At 51.5% G+C, this 19006-nt stretch overlaps 2 protein-coding genes across 3 annotated transcripts in view; one reads left to right on the plus strand and one right to left on the minus strand.

The window, feature by feature from the left end:
* Nucleotides 1–1673: 1673 nt before the first annotated feature.
* Nucleotides 1674–19006, plus strand: part of LOC113203617 (uncharacterized) — a 40527-nt gene continuing 23194 nt past the window's right edge. The window contains exons 1-27 of one of the 2 annotated variants that reach the window (XM_052267859.1): nucleotides 1674–1821; nucleotides 2244–2459; nucleotides 5597–5723; nucleotides 5820–5975; nucleotides 6055–6308; nucleotides 6392–6566; nucleotides 6654–6820; nucleotides 6912–7113; nucleotides 7196–7401; nucleotides 7511–7588; nucleotides 7669–7728; nucleotides 7801–7908; nucleotides 7990–8103; nucleotides 8168–8290; nucleotides 8395–8454; nucleotides 8523–8594; nucleotides 10278–10352; nucleotides 10439–10507; nucleotides 10611–10765; nucleotides 10846–10969; nucleotides 11272–11400; nucleotides 11908–12021; nucleotides 12107–12274; nucleotides 12512–12943; nucleotides 13212–13441; nucleotides 13522–13732; nucleotides 13821–13936. In XM_052267859.1, the coding sequence (XP_052123819.1) occupies nucleotides 2259–2459; nucleotides 5597–5723; nucleotides 5820–5975; nucleotides 6055–6308; nucleotides 6392–6566; nucleotides 6654–6820; nucleotides 6912–7113; nucleotides 7196–7401; nucleotides 7511–7588; nucleotides 7669–7728; nucleotides 7801–7908; nucleotides 7990–8103; nucleotides 8168–8290; nucleotides 8395–8454; nucleotides 8523–8594; nucleotides 10278–10352; nucleotides 10439–10507; nucleotides 10611–10765; nucleotides 10846–10969; nucleotides 11272–11400; nucleotides 11908–12021; nucleotides 12107–12274; nucleotides 12512–12943; nucleotides 13212–13441; nucleotides 13522–13732; nucleotides 13821–13936 (3926 nt within the window). In that variant the 5' untranslated portion in view covers nucleotides 1674–1821; nucleotides 2244–2258. The remainder of the gene's footprint in view (nucleotides 1822–2243; nucleotides 2460–5596; nucleotides 5724–5819; nucleotides 5976–6054; nucleotides 6309–6391; nucleotides 6567–6653; nucleotides 6821–6911; nucleotides 7114–7195; nucleotides 7402–7510; nucleotides 7589–7668; nucleotides 7729–7800; nucleotides 7909–7989; nucleotides 8104–8167; nucleotides 8291–8394; nucleotides 8455–8522; nucleotides 8595–10277; nucleotides 10353–10438; nucleotides 10508–10610; nucleotides 10766–10845; nucleotides 10970–11271; nucleotides 11401–11907; nucleotides 12022–12106; nucleotides 12275–12511; nucleotides 12944–13211; nucleotides 13442–13521; nucleotides 13733–13820; nucleotides 13937–19006) is intronic. The other variant, XR_008011198.1, reaches the window with a different exon arrangement.
* Nucleotides 13451–19006, minus strand: part of LOC113203618 (uncharacterized) — a 9283-nt gene continuing 3727 nt past the window's right edge. The window contains exons 2-5 of the mRNA XM_026418387.2: nucleotides 16174–16589; nucleotides 15722–16092; nucleotides 15183–15579; nucleotides 13451–15075 (exon numbers count right to left, since the gene is read on the minus strand). Coding sequence (XP_026274172.1) covers nucleotides 14556–15075; nucleotides 15183–15579; nucleotides 15722–16092; nucleotides 16174–16586 — 1701 coding nt within the window. The 5' untranslated portion in view covers nucleotides 16587–16589 and the 3' untranslated portion in view covers nucleotides 13451–14555. The remainder of the gene's footprint in view (nucleotides 15076–15182; nucleotides 15580–15721; nucleotides 16093–16173; nucleotides 16590–19006) is intronic.

Here is a 19006-nt window from a genome sequence, read left to right on the forward strand (position 1 = left end):
CGCTCTCTCGTGTTAAGCCCGCCGATCGCGTTCTCGCGTTCTCTCTCTCTCTCTCGAAGAGCTTAGGGACGGGCCCCGCGACAGGTGCTGGCCCGCGCCCCCGGCCGCCCCCGGGTCCCGGCTCTGCCCCCGGCTCTGCCCCTCTGGCTGCGCGCCAGACAGGATCTACACCAGGAGACGTCACGCACAAGACCGCAACTGAGAGGGGAAGAGGAAGGGGGCAATGGGGGGGAGGCTGAGGGTGCAGGGAGCGGGAAAGGGGACAGCTGTCGAAAAAAACAATCAAAACAAGGGGTCGAACCTCTTTCCTTTTGTAACCAAGCCCGTTAGAGGTAGATGGCTTTGCAAACACAATTTACCTCTAAACCCGATTAGGGTAGTTCCTTCGAGGTACCGGGCCGCGCCCCTGTTGAGCCCGCCAGCTGTTCGTAACCCACAAAGCGAACGGAGCCAGCGCCACCGACCGCCACTTGAGTGGTGGGCGCAGGACTCCCACCCCTTGTACTCCTCTCCAGCCTCCTCTCCAGGTCCAGGTCCCTTCTGCCGACCCTACTCCAGTCCAGCACCAGGGCACGACCGCCAGGGGGTCCTCGACATCGCGCACGTTCTTCTGGGTTACACGGGCGGATTTCTGCGCCCGCCCATGAACAGAACCGTCGAGGGTCGTCTCATCGTCTCATGGCCACATGGTGGCGTCGAGACTCTCAGTAGTCGAGCGGGGTCATGAGTTTACCCTTTTCGACTATTCGACCTCTTCATTTTGATTCCACGATAGTTTTGTGCAGGTTATCTTTTAGTCCTCGCTGAAACGAAATGTATCTTTCAAACAATCTTAGTTCTACCCTTATGCAGAAATGATTCCAGGCAAGGGGGAAGAAAATAAGTTTGAGCTGGTGGTTCGAAAGTGTATGAGAAAAGACGCCAGGGGAAGCCCCATCTGAGTATTGCGGCAGGTGCCAGCAAGTCCGCAATATTATCATTCGATTTCCCTCCGCCATTCTTGTGACTTGTGAGTCGCAGTCGGGGGTGGAACTTCCCCCCACCCGAAGGCGCGCAGAAAACGTCTCCAGCGCTCCAGCGCCACATTCTCTTTCTGAAGCGGTCCAAATGAAATCTCTCCAGACGCCGCACAATAATATGAGATATGAACAGCGGAAAAAGGGTAAATTATTTACTAAAATCGAGATACTCAAGTTCACATAACAAGTAGAAAAAAATCCTCGGATACAGAAAATCGACAATCATTAAGAGCGCTTTCCTTCTACCAATATTTCGCAATTCATTCAAATATCCTTATGAACAAAAATGACCCCCCCTTCCCCCCGTGTTTCTCCATCCCCCAAGAGAAGAAAAATATTCTTTGGCTGCTGTCTGGTCGGCCCAGCACTTTTGGTGTTCGGGTCCCACGGCACCGCCATTGCCGCTTACGGGACCCGAAGAACAAAGTAATGCTGGGACGTCTATACAATGTTTACTTACTTCCCCGTCTGTTTATCGCTGAGGCGGTGAGGTGAAATATGCGGGATGAAGGGATCGGAGAAAGTGTGTTTGATCACAACTCCAGGGGTATTTACCGTGTCTGGCAATACTCCCTGATCGCCGAGTAGCGCGGAGTAGCGACGTCAGTTATGACGTCACGGTTCACTGCTTCGATCCCTCGAGTTGACTGTCGAGTCGAGGATCGTGTGTGGGGGGCTCAGTTTGAAATTTGAAACATCAAAATGACAGCTGCTGTGAACGCAACTAACTAACGTTGACCTGTAATGAAGATGAATTAATTTGATGTAATGAAGCTTTCAATAACTTAGGATAGAGGAGTCGGTTAGTATTTTCTTCCCTTGTTGCGACAGTTTAACATGAAAAAGAACGGAAAGCGTACATAGCACCCGGCATTCCTAACCTAAGTATGTTTTGTTTATTTAATCAATTATCTGGTATTGCTCTTTTATTACGTTTTTTCTCTGTGCTATTTCTTTCAATAATTATTTCACCGCTTTGAAGTGTGACTGAATTGAATTTTTAAGGTTATAGTGCTGTTTTTATTGCTGTTTCATGAATACTTGTAATTGAAAACATGAAAGTGATATCTTTTATTTATTTTGTTGACCAGGTTTTAAGAAAGTGTTCTAGGACTATTGCTCGTAATACTTTTGATACAGTAACTTTAGAATGGCTGAACTTGTCAATGTATGTCATACTGACACCAAAAAGTTTATCTGAATGTTCGCGTTGCCTTGTTTTAGAGAAGTGCTCCAAAAATGGCTGGGGACGGTAGCTGCTGCAACATGAATGGGTTGGAGCGCCGCTACCACAGTCTACGAGCTCATCTTGATGAACTAGGATTCCGACAACCCCTTGCCATTGAGTGTGTGCCACTTGTGGAAGCACTCTTTAAAGACCTTTTGCATACTACATCAAGTCTCGAGAACTATAAAAAGCAAGCTCAAGAATTGGATGAGGTAAGTGGCTTCTACGTGTACCTCTTATAATAGTTCTGATGTATTATTTTGGGGAACCGAAAGTCTTATAAAGTCACAGAGGATCAAATCATTATTGACAACAGAGAATCCCATCTAATAAATTTCTGTTTATGTAAATGAAGCCAGTAATAAATTCAAATGGTCTAAGAGAAGGGAAATCATGATATTCATTATTTTAAATATTAATTCAGAGTCCCACTAAATGTTAAGTTGGAATTTGCTGGGATAAAACAACTGAACATTTATCAGAGAAACCGGACCATCTTACTTAACTCTTTGCCATGTTGTATATTATGTGCTTGGTTTGTTATTTATTTAACCAAAAGCACGAATGTGTAGGTGCTATATTCTAAATCTGGAGCAATAGGCGATGGTGGAGATGCCAGCACCTCTCACGGTGCACCCCCGTGCCCTGCAACGGTACCCATTGGCCCAACCCCGCTGCCCCGTCCGCCACCCCCGCCGCCCCTCCAATCGACCGCGGTCTGGGAAGTACGCGAGGACGGCGGCGGCGAGCTGGAAGGGCGTTACACAAATACACGAGCTGACCTCTGAGGGGAGGGTGGAGTGAGTCTTTGGGGTAGTAACTCTGAGAAGTCCTCGACTAATCAGTGGTGCACCTGTGTCTACCCGCGCCCTCGCTTCTCCGCCGCTTCAAGCCAAGGCCGCAGGGGCGGAGTTGTCAGGCTGTCAGCTGCTCAGCTCCTCACTTGGGGGGCACGCCTTTCATTTCGCCGAGGCCAAACCGCTCTCAGCCACTCCTGCACCTTTTTACTCGCTTTCACCCTCCCTTGGTCTCGGTTCGCGTCGTCGGCTGGATGCAGAAAGCTCGTGCTTTTCGATGCGACCCTGCGCGCCCCGCGGCCACCCTGATAAGGTCCTGGGGGGTCGGTGGGAGGTAGGGGGGGGGGGGGCGGAGGGTAGCGTGATAGCAGCACCCTGCGTCTGGAGGCCACCGCCGAAACGCGGCCGGTGGGTCGCCCTGTCTTGGCCCTGTCCGCGGCCCAGGGCGCTTTCTGTGTTCCACACGCCACCCCGAATTCCGCCCAAGAGAATGATATTGTTTCGTGTTTCGCCAACTGGCGTCTGGCGTGTCCCGGCAGGGCCCGGTATGCCGCCGGGTCGTGCGCCGGGAGTTGGCGTTACCCGCCGCGTTACCTGTAGCTTCCCCTCCGCCCCCATTGTAGAATGTCAGGCGACGGAGTCGTTGGTTTTATGACTCGTGCGACGCTTCTCCCTGTCTCCGCCCCCCCCCCCCCCCCCCCCCCCCCTGCACCCTCCTCAATCAGCCCCGTCACTTTTTCTTTTCACCATGGTTCCTGATGCCCGCCCGCGCCTCCGCCGTATTGCCTTGCCCCCGCACGGGCGCAACCCCCCGGGGCGGCGTCGTGCAAGAGTGCTTGAGAGAGACTACTTGGCGGGGGGCTTCGGGACTCACCCTCCACCTCACACCCACTGCGACCTCCTGGAACTGGAATGAGCAGCTCTCCGTGAAGGGTACGACTGCAGCCCTGTGTGAAAGGTCTACCTGGAAACACACGGGTATGTATTCGGTTCCCTTCCTGCACCTGCACCTGTCGTCTCTACTCTCCCAGTCCCCTCTCCTCTCGGAAGGAAGTACGAGGCAAAACGCCACGGACCTGTCGGACATGCGGAAGACAGAGCGCCCTCATCCCTCACGGGCGGACTGGTGGGGGTGGGGCCACTCCCTCTGCGCACTGCGCGGCAGCACCGCACAGCCAGCCGCCCGTCCCGCTTTGCGGGGAAGTGCCGCCGATCAGCTGACGACGCGACGCCCATGAGCGGCCGCCCCGCCAGCAGAGAAAGGGGTTGGAAGCGACGGCCAATAATGGCACCTTGCGACCTTCCTCTCGGAGGTGAGGTTATGGCCTGCAGCTCTGCTCTGTTATTCATGTCGGCCCCGCAGTCGGGCGGCGCCGTGTCAGCGTAGATCCTCGTGGTCGTGGAGTGGAGGGCCAGTGCTGCTGCTCCCCATTCCAGTGAGTGGCCCGCCGCCCCCGCCCCCGCCCGCCGCTGCTGCAAGTCATTGGGAACGCATCCGTCCGAGCGCAGGTGCGTCGGGGGCGCTTGTGCACGCGTACACACACTATCGAGGTGCTCCATGGGCACGAATGACCCCTCAAAAAAAGTGTCCGTAACAACTACTGGTTTACGTGGAAGACCTCGATTTAACGTAAAATAAGAATGCAGTGCCTTAATGATTTTAAAGCTAATGTGTGTACGTAAAATGTTCAAACTTTTTGGTGTACATGGGAACAGCATAAACGAGTTTTGCGCCCCTGGAGGGCCTGACGCTCCCAGCGGCGAGCGTGTAGCGTGCAGGCGCAAGTATGCGCGGAGTGGGCCGGTGTAGTTTGCAGAGCCGTCTGTGGTCTCTGATGTTGTCTCAAGTAGTATGAGCAAGTAGTATGAGCGACGAGCCCGGTGGCGGGTAGCGCAGTGGCGCGGCAGGGCGCGGGCGCCTATACGCGAGGCGAGGTATATGGTGTGTGGTTTGTCTTTGGGGTTGGCGCGGTGGCGTGGCGTAGCGGATCGATGGGGGCGGGCCCAACGCTGGCGGCCGCGGGCCTCCGCCCTCAGCCCCGCGGCCGTAGCGCAGTGCTCAAAGGGAAGGGCCGGTCGCCGCACGGGAATCGGATCGAGCTCCGGGGAATGCCATCGCGAGGCCCTCCGCGCGCGCGCTCCCTCTGCCGCGGCCCTGTCTGGGTGGGGTGTCGCCCGGAAGGGTTGACAGCATCCGCCGCGACGCACTCGGGGACGCCTCGCCATGACCCCCGACCCTCCCGGGCACCGCGCTCGTCCTCGCTCCGCGGACGGCAGGTCCACCTCCGGCGGCCCGGAGCGGGCGGACGACCTGGCTCCGAACCGTAGGCGCGTCGCAATCAAGTGCCTAGCGGTATGGGTGCAACGCAGACACTAGAGATTGCTTACCTACTTTGCTACCTAAGATTAGTCATCCTACTAATCTATCTTGGCGCAGACTTTGCGGTATCGATGGGTACTCTAAGCTGCTGTAGCCCCCCCCCCCCCCATCTCTATCTCTCCTCATTCCATGGCATTCCCTCACTGATATTGCCCTCCCATTTTGTTTCCAGCAAGTTCGAGTGTTGAATAAAGGTGTCCAGCCATTTCGCACGGACAACGAACGCCTCGTACGGCAGATTACGGAATTAAACAAGCAGATCACTAAAATCAAAGAGGAGGCAGAATCATCAGTTGGTGGTATGTAAATGTTTTTTCCGCGTAATGTTTGCATCGGGTTGATTTAAAACTAATTATCTTTTTAATTTTTTCGGTTTTGATTTGTTTTGTATGCAGATGCTAAAGCTCGGTGTAGGAAACTTGAACATGAAAATGCTGATCTACAGTTCCTTGTCAGTCAACACCTGTCTCGAATTAGAACCTTAGAGGTGGAGTCAACGGAGAAGTCGAAAAAGCTTCTAAGCCTTCAAAGTGCACCTAGTATATCAATAGGTAATTTGATGTACCACAGTTCATTTTATATGTCCATTCTAAAAATCTTCTACAATATTTATATCTTACCCCTGAACAGGAAAGAAAAAATCAGGACTTAATTCTCAGACAAAAGTTGAGATTTTATCTTCAATTGGCCCTTCTAAAAAGCAACCCCCAGGTCGACCATGGCTTGATGTGTTTAGTGGTGCCTTAACTCAAACTGAAGACCCATTTGTTGTCAACATGGTGGATCGATCCCAAGCTGAGTTGCGAGCTGCTCGTTATGAAATGAAATTGTTGAGAGAAGAGAAAGAAAAACTTTCTGAAACAATTTCTTCTTTAAAACAACAGGTGAACTTTTGTTGGTTTGGACCAGTTAAAAATCCAAACTGTTAAAATAAACAATTATGTTCTACAATTTTATGTCTTAACAGGTTCGTGATAGGGATCTGGATATAGCTAAACTGCACACACAAGTGGAGAACAATCGGTGTCATCCTTCAGCTCGTGATCCTGAAATCATGAAAGATGACTACACCATTGCCAATCTTAGGGCAACTATTGTCTCACTTGAGGACTCAAATAATAATTTACGCACCCAGCTTCAAGGTTAGTCTGACTTTCTTGTTTGGTTTAGTTGGAAATCTTTTTTTTCTTAGCTTGTCAGGATGCTTTGATATCTTTTGTTTGTTGTAGATGCATTGCGTAAACAACATGAGGCTATGATGAGAGCTGTACACCTAGCAGAGCGTAATCAAGTTCTCACAAATGAAATTAGAAATGTGGATAACGTAGCAATGCGTGTGGAGGATTCTTGTAACCATACTGTCAAAGAAACATCACAGAGAATTATAGACCTCCAGGTAATCCTATCAAAATCTGGAGTTTAGTTACATATACAGTTTGTACTGTTGGCTGTTAGTTATAATCATTTTATTTTATTTTTAAATGAAGGAACAACTTTCACACTACCAAAAGATGGTTGCAGATTTAGAGAGAACTGGTGTTGAAGCTAGATGTAATGCACAAAATTTGTCAATTGATCTAGAGAAATTAAGACTTGAAAACAAACATCTTCTTGAAACTCAACAGTTTAGAAATACACAAAGTCATTTGCAGACTGATAGAGTTGAAATGTCTCGACAACAACATATTGGTATGTACCAAACAGTATATTGCTTCTGATTGTTTATCACATAATATTTTGACTCACTAATACTATATTGTTTTGTGTGTAGAGAAAGAGTTAACCAAGGAAATTGAGAATTTGGTGGCTGCAGTGACCTATCAAAAACAGAAAATATCTGAACTTGAAGAAAAAGTTGCTCTTACAACTGCAGAAAATCAAGCAGCTTCCAGTGCACCTGTGTCTGGCACTGGTTCTGGCAGTGCAACCTCTAAAGGTTCCTCCAACTCTAGCTCTGGAAGATCAGGTGTAGCAACTGTGAGTATACTAAGGTTTTCTCAATTTTTATCTCAATTTTTGCTTTTGATTTTTTTTTTAAATGTAAGTTTGTGATTACGGCTTGGCATAATTGGAATGTGTATTTAAGGGTTCTTCCAAAGATGAACGTTGGTTAAACATTCCAAAGATTTCTTGCCATGTCTCCCCAAAATCAGCTAGTAGCAAGGTACAATTTTGCGTAATTGAGTTTGAAATCCGGTGAATTATTTAGTTTCTATTGGGCTTTGCTTCTTTTCACTACACTAGAGAAACAGCTGCACTTCTCCCACCCTTGTACTTTCCTCTTCACTTCTGACTACCAACAAGGTTCGCCAAGTGATCCTATCTAATAACTGGCCTGTTTGGGCTCTGATTGTAATTTACTGAATTATCTGTCAGACAGCCTGGCCTGGCAGGAAATCTACCCCTGGTGTGGGCTTTGATAATGGTACTGATTCAAGAGAGCACAGACACATTCCCAAGGAAAATATTTATATTGATGTGGAGGTATGAACTCTCCTTTCAGTTGTGTGTGTCATGCCATTATCTCACTCCAAGTGCTTGTTCAAACTTTTAGTTTTGTTTTAGTCCTCCCTCAGTCAACACAGCAGTCACTCTGCATCAGAGCCTGCATCAGTAGCGTTACAATCACCTATTTCAGTCTCTCAAAGAGCTAGTGAATTTACAACATCCAGTGGGAAGGTACTGCTAGAGTTAGAGATTTTTTCTTACTTTTCAACCTTCCTACTTATTTTATTATTTACAGACAAAAAGCACACTCTCAACAGTTTTGTCTATCGATCAGGCAACTGTTTCTACTGAAGAACCTACACCTACATCTTACACAACTTCTACCATTGATGCGCCTCCTCAGATTGAAATTGAGGAGGTAATTTTTGATTTATCACAATTTGTTTTCAAAACTTTCTTCTTAAAAGAAATTTTACTACAGTATTTTAGTTTTTGGTTTAGAATGTATTATTTTTTTGGCAGGAAACTGTCAAAGACCATGGGTGGCACAGTGCTGACAGGTACCCACGAAGTGAAGGACAGGTATGCTACTGCATAACCACCTGTTCTTGTATCGTGATTGTAAATATTAATGATATAAATTCCCACAGTATAACAACCCTCGTAGCAGTACAGATAATTTAAATGCTTCACGGTTACCCCGTAATCGCATGCCTCGCCAGGTAATATACTCCATTCAATATGTAGAAACTGCCCCCAATGCCATATCTGGGAGTTACCCTGTCTTCCTTGCAGCTCACGACAATCAGCAGCCTGACGGCAGACTGGGAGCTTCACTCTAGGCCACACCTTGTCCTTCGACATATGGCAACCTCGCCTGAATTCTTGTCCACGAACGCAAATCCTGCCCCCTCTGGAAGAGCGTCACCTTCACTGCGTGATTCCGAGTCGTCCCACAGTGCAAATGTGTCCAGCTCAGGGAATACCTCCTGCAGCAACACTGTGGACAAGGTGGTCGACATCTTCTCCATATTAAGGCATTCGTGACGTGACCGGGTTGGGTTGTGCGTGTCCTGTTACCCGGGGGGCTGTTCTTCCCCTTACAGAGCTACTCCCTGAGCTCCACCAGCGAGTCAGACGCAACGGCGGGGACGCGCGAGCGAAGCCGAAGCACGGAGTCGCGGCGGCGGAAGGTACACGAACACGAAGTTCAGCGGCTGGTTGTTGAAGTCGACTTGCCGGACTTCCCTCGATTGATAAGCTGCCCGCCACTCCCTAGTCGAGCCCTCCGTCGCATCCTCCCCCGCCGTCGGTGCCGGCGAGTCGGATGTCCAGGGCCTCCGTGGGTCCGACGGCGAGCCTCCCCTCGCGCAAGGCGCGGCACGCCGTGGACGAGCGCCCCGAGGGCCCGCCGGGGCGCCGGCACCGCGCGCACAGCAGGGGCCGCGGCTCGCACGCCGACGACTCGGAGTCGCACCGGCCGCCCGCGCGCGCCACCCGGTCGGGCTGGGTGCTCCAGGAGCAGGCCGTCGAGCTGCAGCAGCCCGGGCCGGGACAGCGGGTCCTGACCCGGGAGCAGCTCTACCACGCCGCCGTGCAGGTGCCTTCCCCCTCTCGGCACCCACCCCCGTGGCCCCCCGCGGCCCCCCGCGGCCCCCCGCGGCAGTGATGTGCTCACGCCCCTCTACCGTAGGCCGCGCGCGGTCATTCCCCGTCGGCCCCGGCCGGCGCCCCGCAGAGCACCCACAGCACGCAGACGGCGTGGAGGGCGGAGCTGGAGAGGAGCCCGTCGGCGCAGACGGTGCCCAGGGCGGCCAAGAGCCGCCGGAGCGTGGCGGTGAGCGTGAGCGTGCCCGAGGCCACCGGGAGGGTGCGAGTGAGTGCGAGGTCGGGGGGCTCGAATAACATCGATCCAACTGCGCGTGTCTTTCAGACGGAGAGCGGCTACAGCTCGGGGCCCGGGCAGGCGAGGGCCGCCGCCAGCCTGCGGTCGGGGAGCAGGAGCAGGCCGTCCAGCAGGCAGTCCTCGACGGCCGTGGCGACCCGCGGCCGCGCCCAGGTCACTCCATTGTCCTGTTCGGGGGGCGGTCGCAAGGACTCGTCGCGAACCCGTTAAAAAGTGCGTGCCTTCGTGTTCCAGCTGAGGTCTCCCGGCAACTTGTCCTCCCCTCGCTCGCCTACCCCGGTCCGCCGGTACAGTCGCCTCCTGTCCCCGCAGTCCCCCCGCTCTCTGCCACCACCGCGTCGAACCCCCATGTCCCCACCCCCTCACCTCTCCCACCCCTCGACTGGGGGCCCATTACTTCACATGGTACTGGCTGTGCCTATCATTGTGATAGATTCCCGCTTCATCATCCCTCATATGTTACGCCTATGTCCCTAATGTTTCTCTTTGTGTGTTACAGAAGAAGCAATCCACTGCCAAGAAGACTGTTACTCATGCTCCTTCCAGCAAAAATCCAAGTGGAGACAATGGCAAGGTATGTTTTTTTGTTATTTCGAGTTCAACTTTACTCTGCAGCTACTGTACCTTTTAAACACGGGCAATGTTTTTATTATGCCTCAGGCTCGCTCATCAAACCGAAGTGCTGGCATCCAGACAGACATGAAAAGGATAGACTCTAAAGAAGTTCAGGTACTTCAATTTTGCTGACTAGAGAGACTAGTCTCATACAAATTCGTATTTAGCTTGCATATCAATCAGGGATTTTGATGAATATTTTTTTTTTTTGGACTAGGTAAATCTTCGGCATGAGCCTCCAGAAAGAGAGACTGCACAATCATATTCTGGTGATAGAGGAGATAGGTACAAAGAAACGGAGTACAGAAAAGAGAAGAGGAGGGACTTTAAATCAAAGAGGGAGGAGGAGGTGGAAGAATATACTAGTGAGAGGTAAAATTGTTGTCAAAAAACATATCCTAGATTTGTTCTTTTGGTTTGCAAAATTTATTTTTAATTTTTTTTGTTACTAGATACACTGAAGAAGGTCAAGAGAGATGGAGTCAGGAATCAAGAAAAGATCAAGAAAGAAGGGCAAAAGATAAGAGTCGGAAACAAGATGACCATGGTTCTGATAGATCCCAACCAACACAGAAGGTATGTGGTCAGACACACAATATGTAATTTGTAGTACTGTAAGCTGTGAGGATCAAAATGCATTTTAACCAACATGCATATTGGCAGAAACCATGGCGATCAAAAACTCAGTACCAGAGCCTGCACCATACCAATACCAACATGTTCCCCCAGCCTCTCCCACCCTCCCATTCTCAAAGCTACAGTGCAACTGATGGAGATTGCTCAGTTTAATGTACTTGAAAATACTAGCATTATTGGGCACTGAAAATGCAGCTGATAGTTTCTGTCACATTTTTATCAAGTTCTGATATTGTTTTCAGGTTGACAGAGGTAGTCAGAGTGAAGAAGTTGGACCAAGCAAATCTAATGCTAGCCAAAATAATAATAATATTAATCATCATCATCATCCATGTATGGATGGTGCTGGTGATGGACCTTGGAATGTGAAGGTAAGTCAGAACACATATGCAACAGTGTTATTTAGTAATTAGAAAATCTTGTTTGAAGTAACATGTGCTACTATAGGCAAAAACATCTGGTGGTAGGAGTGAAAAGAAGTGGCCTGGCAGTGGCAGTGGCAGTGGCAGTAGTGGTTGCCACAGTAGCAGAACCACCATCAGTGTTTCGAACAATTATACTTCTTATCTGCAAGGGTACAAAAAACGATCTTTTAAGAACTGCAGAGATAAAAGTTAAAATGTTAACTTCTAGTCGTTTTTTTTTTTTTAAATAATGTAACCAATTAAGTTATTACTCCATCTATCATCAATTCCGTATAGTTTTAAAGGTTTATGAACTGGTTTTCTTTTGCTACATGATTTATCTGTGTTGAAAAATGTATTAATAGGAATAAAATGTTGGGTAGTTGAGTTATGCATATCTTATTTCAACACAATCAGTGTCACAAGTTTTTAACTAAATTTTTAATACCCCCTTCTTTTTGTGTATTTTGATAGTCGCCTCCAGATTTATGTCCTATTATTAAAACTCTTGAAGCAGAACGCAACTTTTTTGAAAAAGAGTATCTCAGAATCCGAGAATATCTTGACAACTTGCCTGAAAAACTTGGTGTAAGAATATTGTTTATTAAAAATCTGAATAAAATATATAGTTTATTTGAACCAAGTATTTAAAATAATTGTTTCTTCCTCTCAGAGCACAGATTTGTTGTGGAAGTTACGAGAAGCTCATGCTGAACTTGACGTGCTGAGAGCTGAAAATCATAGACTTTCTAAGGAAGTTGCTGATTTGTCTGCTGTTTACAAATGTGAAGCTGCAGATAGTCGATCTCACTCAGATGCAAACCGGGCTCTTGCAGAAAAGGTAAGCACGCACTTACCATAAATGGTGTCATTATTAGAGGGGCATTGTTGTCATAGGAACAGAACACATCTTTTCATTTTATTTACTATCAGACTTTTACTTTTTAAACTGTGAATGAGCATTAGAGCATTGTAATATTAAGTAAGCTGATTTGATTGATGATTGGAAAGCTCACTGTATATTGTGAGATCACCGCGGTTAATCTGGTTATGTTTTGCAAATTTTTATTTGTTTCAGTATACTAAGGTTCAGCAAAGGCTGGCTGAAAAGGAGAGGGAACTGCTACTTGTGTGTGAAGAAAACCATTCTTTACTTACTGAGAGGGATTCCCTACGTCTTCTTGCACAAAGAGAAAGTCATGAATGTGAAAGATTAAGTAATGACATCCATTCTCTTCAACTAGAAATTGATATTCTTCGTGCTAAAAAGTCTGCTGATGTAGAAAAAGATAAACTGATCGAAGAAAACCGTTCACTTCAATTAGAAATAGGTGTACTCCGTGGTCAGAAAGAAGGAGAAAAAACTCTAGACCGTGAACGAGAGAGGGAGAGAGAAAGACTAGCAGAGGAAAATAGGAGACTTCGTGAAACTATTGAAACTTTAAAAACTTCTACAATGTTTAACTCTTCAGAGAAAATGTGCTATGACCAGCCACAACAGTCTGTAATGGTAAGTGGATATTTGACATGTCACTAGAATTGGTCCCCTTTCCATCTTCAATGGCACTGTTTAGGAGGTGCTGAGACGCTTGCAGAGAGATGGCTTTGCTGCCCGAGATGATGTACAGCGAATGACAGCAGAGCGAAATGCAACTAGAGAGCACATGCAGGTCCCCTGAAGTCCATTAAATCCATGTTCCTTTCCCATTTCTTATACCTATGTACTAATTTTGTGTTGCCTCTTTAATTAATAATGATTATTTGTGTTTCTCTAAAAGGCTGTTGTTGATGCTCTCCACTCAACTCAAAAACGTGTCTGGGAACTCGAGTCAGATGGTAGAGATGCTAGTAGAACATTTGACAGAGAAGTTCTTGAGCTACGGTCCCAGCTTTCTGCTCGAACCAAACAACTAGATGCCGCCACTCTTCAGTCAGAAGCAGCTAGAACTCGTCTGACAGAACTCCAAAACTCTTTAGCTCAAGCAAATGCTAATCATATGAAAATGAAGTCAGTAAAAAAATTATCACTTTGTTTTATTTTTTATCATCTACTTCAAGACATAATGGTGAAAATTTTTTCTTTTACAGAGTTTTGCTGGAGGAGACAGAAAGAAGTTTGGAGCAAACACAGAATGATTTAAGTAGACTTCAGACAGATTCTGTTCATCAACAGGAGCGAATTCAAAAATTGGAATATGACCGCGCTGCCTTAGAAAAAGAAGTGAATTCCCTTCGCTCTGAAGTACAGAGACTACATGGTTCCATCAATGATCTTGAAAATGAGAAAGATGAACTAATAGTAAGAACAATCATGTAGTTAAACATGATTAAAAATGAAGACTATAAGGTCAAAATTGTTAAATTCTTGTTGCTTTTTTCTTTCTTAGAGAACAGCTGATGAAAGAGCAGAGCAAGTTCAAATGTTGAGTGAAGACATACGTCAAAGGGACAACCGGATAAAGCAGTTGGAGAAAGCCATTCATGATCTCCAGTATGCTGCTGAGTGAGTACAGTTATTACAACAAATGCATTTCAACTTCTGCTATATTAGAAGCTTCACAGTGCTGTAAAAATTTCTGAAGCTCAAGATTGCTTGTTTCGGTAATTTCTGACTAGGCCTTCACACAATTTTTAAAGTTCACTACACTTTTTTGGCATCTTTGAATGTGATACTGCCTTTGGACCTTGAATATGGTCTCGCATAGTAAAGTTGTTGTATAGTTGCAATGTTTTTAACTTTGCCACTGATTTTCAAAGGCAGTGTCACAGTTAAGGGGGAAACCATCCAATTCAACTAAGATGGAACTTTTGACAGGCCATCATAACTTCTGACAAAGCATAACTAGCGAGTAAGTTCGCAGTTTGAAATTTAGCTGGCTTTTTGCTTCCCCCTTTTCTCAGATGATACGTATTTATATGTATCTAATTACAATATGTAATACTCTTCCATTACTACGTAATGCTTTATCTAGACCAGTATATTTTAAGCTAACTACCACTCAATCAAGGGCACTGGAAGAATGTCTTGTACAACTTAAATACGTCAGAAATAACTGTGGCCCCATCTTGGGCCTCGTGCACTGCACAGTTTTACTTGAGCGGCGACCGATCTGCACGGAATTCTACATCCCTGCAAATCCTCTTGAATTTAAAAATGAGGCAAGCACGACTGTGGGTGCCTGACACTCGAGCGTGCTGGCCGAGCTGTTGGAGGCTGGTACGACCACCGACTTGTACCCCGGCCGACAGTCGCACCTGCCGATTGTCCTCGGCCTCGCACTGGGGTCGGACCACAGTTCTGGAGCGGAGTCGCTCCGCCCCTCGCGGCCCCGCCGCTGGGGGACGAGCCACTGGCCCAGCGGGCAGGGCCCCTGGGTGTACAGGGAGTAGCACGTCCCATTGAACACTATGGCACGAGACTTGGACTCGCAGTCCCGCGGCACCGTCCGCGACTCTGTTCTGGACTCTGTCCGTGGCACTGTCCGCGACTCTGTCCGTGGCACTGTCCGCGACTCCGTTCTGGACTCTGTCCGCGACTCTGTCCGCACCGTGGCCGCACTGCGCTTGACACCCTCCGCGTCCTTGTCGGCCGCCACACTGCACCGGTTGTCCTCGATGGCCTTCCCGGAGATGTCGTTGGAGCTGCACAAGAAAGACCCCGAGCGTTAGCTTACTGTGCGAGCGGCAGGGAAGCCCCGCCAGTTGGGCTGCCTACCTCCCCGGCGCGGTACAGCGCGGCGCGGACTCACCTGAAGCGCGAGGCGGCGTTGGGGCCGGTGCAGCCGCACATGCCTCGGTAGGAGATGCCCTCGAGCGCGGGCCGCACTGCCGTCTCGAAGAGCACGACCTGGCCCTTGGGGCAGGGCCCGCGCACGCCCACCTTGTAGCAGTTCTTGTCCTCCGGGAAGTAGAGGCGGCCGGGGCGGCACGGCGCGGACACGCACTCCGACTCGTCCGACAGCAGCTGGCCCGCAGGGCAGGGCCCGCGCGTCCAGGGCCGGTAGCAGGCCTCGGCCTCCGCCGAGCCGCCCTCGGGGGTCGCCGACGGCCTCGGCCAGGGGACGTGGCCGCCCTTGCAGCGGCACTGCGCCTTCCGGCCGCCATGCGTCGAGAAGCGATGCCCGGCCGGGCATGGACCGATGGTGTCTGTTTGGGCGAGACAAAAGTTGCGTTAAGTCCTATCAGTCTAAATCGAGATTAGTGAAATAGGGAGTTGTAGTTGTGAGCCTGGTTAAGAATTGGGATGGAGCTTTGGCCCACCCCTACCCCTTGCACTGCTTGCACGCACCGATCTGGTAGCACTGGCCGGTGGCGGAGTGGTAGTGCGGCAGGTCGGGGCTGCAGCCGCACTGGCCGCCGCCCGGACCTGCGGGCAGGAACAGGAGGCCCTTCTCCTGGCAGGGGCCCGGCGTGTAGTGCTCGTGGCAGGTCTTGGTGAGCGGCGAGTAGAAGCGCGCTAGGTCGCCGCGCGGCTCGCAGCGGCAGGCCCCGAGCGGCGCGCCCGCCGCGGTCCTGGACGCGTTGACGGCCACCAGCAGCTCGCCGCGGTAGCAGGGGCCGCGGGACAGGCGCGGGTAGCAGCGTCCGTCGCGCGGCCAGAACACGTGGCCGACGGGGCAGGGGTCCGGGGCGCGGCAGGCGCCGCGGAGGTCAGGCACCCTGTAGGGGCAGTCAACGTCGTCATGAGCACGGGGAGAGAGAGGTACCTGGTCGGGCAGGGAAGTAAGGCGGATCTCTCACCTGTCTTCGGACGCTGCGGGCGGCGGCAGCGGCGCCAGGTACTGGCCCTGCGGGCACGGGCCCTGCTCCAGCAGGGGGTGGCACTGCGCGCCCGCACCCTTGGTGGCCGCGCCCCTGAGCGCCAGCCCCGGCGGGCACCGGCAGCCCGGGGCGCCGCCCGGCCCCACGCCCGGGGTCAGCTCCATGCTGGGTGGGCACGGGTGCCCGCGGCGGAAGATGCGGTAGCAGCGGCCGTCCGCCGGCCAGAGCAGCAGCTGCCAGCCGCCCGGCTGCGAGGCGCACGGGTTGTGGCGCGGGTCGGCCCAGGACGGCGGCACCACCGCCCCCAGCGCCAGCACGGGCCGCCCCCACGGGCCCCGCAGCCCCCACGGCTCCAGCAGCACCAGCAGCGGCAGCAGCAGCGTCAGGAACATGCCCTGCAACGAGAGGAACAGGATGAGCGGCCGTCCGGAAGGAGATGTCCTAGGACATGCGTCCTCTTTGTCGAGCATCCCGCTGGGCTGTTCGAGCTCCGGAGGTTCCGGGTGCCACGTCTGACGAGCACGCTGTTCGAGCTTCTGAGGTCCCATAGGTGACACGTTCCCTTTGTCGAGCACCTCGCCGCCGTTCGAGCTTCTCAGCAGGTCCCGGGTGACACGTCCCCTTTGACGGGCACCTGGTGGTCGCGCGGTGCAGCTCGGCTCCCCGCATAATTAATGACTGTCTGCCGCCGCAGTCGCGCTTTTGTCGTGATGGCGGGCCCTGCGGGGGTGATGCAAGGCGAGGCCCTGCCGCTGCCGGGCCGGGCTCGCCTGCTGCAGCAGGACGTCACACCCGCGTCTCGTCGCGTCGCCCCGTCATGCTTCGGGGAAGAAGGAGGCGACTATGTCACTGCTTCCTCTGCTCTTGAGTGGTGGTGCCCGGCTTGCTTTAGGAGGTCCCCACCGTCCCCCACGCCGCGTCCCGCCCGCACTGATCGTCGGCCGCCAGTGTGCGCCTCGTCCGTGCACGGACGTGAGGGGCTTTTGCACTTCCTCGTCCGTGCTGTAATTTTCGTACCGTGTAGGGTAAGTCTGCTGTGGAATATTTTTCCTCGCTGATCAATGGTAGGGAGTTGGAAATTATATGGACTGTTGTTAGCAACCCTACTCAAGCCAACGTGGGATTAAATATTAAGACGCCGTTTTAAGTAAGTTTTAAGCCAGTTCTTTTCCGTTCGCTGATGGGGTTGATATGTTGTGATTCTCGCCACTAACGGGGACGCGCGCTTCCCTCTTCCTGCCACGCCCCGCCATTCTCTCTAATTTTGATGAAAATAATCTCGCGGCATTTCGTAAGGCCGCTTGCTTATTGATCGGGCCGGTGATTGGCGGTTCGAATGCAACGAGGATGGAGTGACAACACGGTGTGTCGTGGTGCTGGTGGCGCAACCCGTGCCGGTTAGGCCCTCGTGGACGCCGCGCCGCGCCGCGCCACGCCACGCCCTGACCCGACCCGACCGGAGCTGCAACCTGCTGCTCGGGCGGTGCTCGCGCCTCAGATGGGACGAGATTGGACTCGGGAATCAGCTGCTCCGCGGAAGTGTTTGTGGCCTTGAGGAGGCAGGGGCAGGGAGGGGTGGAGCGGAGAGCGGCCGCCCTGAGCAGGGCCCGCCTCTGGGCGCAGCGGACCGCGCCCTGCTGGCCTGGACCCGACCGGCTCCGTGTCGTCCTGACCGCGTCGATTTAGATTAGAGCGGATGCACTTAATAAAATTACAATATTTACGCGTCAAACCCCCTAAGGAAGTATTAAGTGTTCTCATACGTTATTATTTTCGATAGCGACACTTTCTTAATCAAGTCCCGCTTGCTTCCACGTCATCATTGGATAGTTCATTCCAGTGGGTCGGACATTGAGTATTCTAGCAGGTGCTAGCGGTGCTTTGTTATTTACTTGAACGCGTTGCATCCCGTAGTCCGTCGACTTTTCTTACCATCGTTGACCGTAGCTCCTTGTGTCACTATGCAAAGTTTCTTGAATTGAGCCCCTTTACTGCGGTGTTTTGAGTTGAGAATTGAACCAGATTCGCCCAGCAGCTCGACAGACTCTTTGATGTTACCGAAGCAGGTCGCGTGCAGTTTTGTGCCCGCGATGATGCAGCGACGCACGTCACCTTGAGTCGGGTTTACAGCAGTAGCAGTTAACGGCGAAACTGCGATAAGTCGCAGCAAAATTCTTTACATTTAGAAATGTTATTTTTAGAGGAACAGCAGGCGGAGGGCTCGCCGTGGAAGAGGAAACGTGGGCAGCAGCGGCGACGAGGAAGTCGGGAGACTGCCGAACCCTACGCGGCCCACGTCGCTCGCGGCGAGATGGGCAGCCATCCCGACCCGAGTCCAGACAAAATTATGGATTCCGACGACGAGTCGCAATAACAACAACAGCAAAAAATCAAGAGTCTGGAACTGGTCGGCTGGGCCCGGCTGGGCCTGGGCCGGGGTGCTGCGCACCTAGTAGGACCGATGCAGCCCCGCCACTCCTCAGTCGTTTTATTATGTCGCCCAAATGAGGCAATCCCCCCGCCTCCCCCTCCCGCTCCCGCTCCTCCTTCCAGTCGGCACGCTTCCGCCAGGCCGGGGCAGAGTGCGCGGCGACAAAGCCCCCTTCTCCGGGGGTCACTCGGGCCCCAGTGCTTGCACAGCCTCCCGCACGGAGCAGGGCCGCCTGCACTGTTTGTGCTTGTGCTCCGCCTCAAGGGGAGTGTACCTACCATCAATGACCGCGCGTCCTCAAGGCCCCGTGCGAGTAGGCAACCAGACGGCAGATGTGTCGGGCGGGTTTGCCTATCACTAAGGCCCCGTGCGAGTATGCAA

This window comes from Frankliniella occidentalis, unplaced genomic scaffold (assembly GCF_000697945.3).
Source record: "Frankliniella occidentalis isolate FOCC.00 unplaced genomic scaffold, Focc_3.1 Scaffold4, whole genome shotgun sequence".
In the NCBI taxonomy this organism is placed as follows: Eukaryota; Metazoa; Arthropoda; class Insecta; order Thysanoptera; family Thripidae; genus Frankliniella; species Frankliniella occidentalis.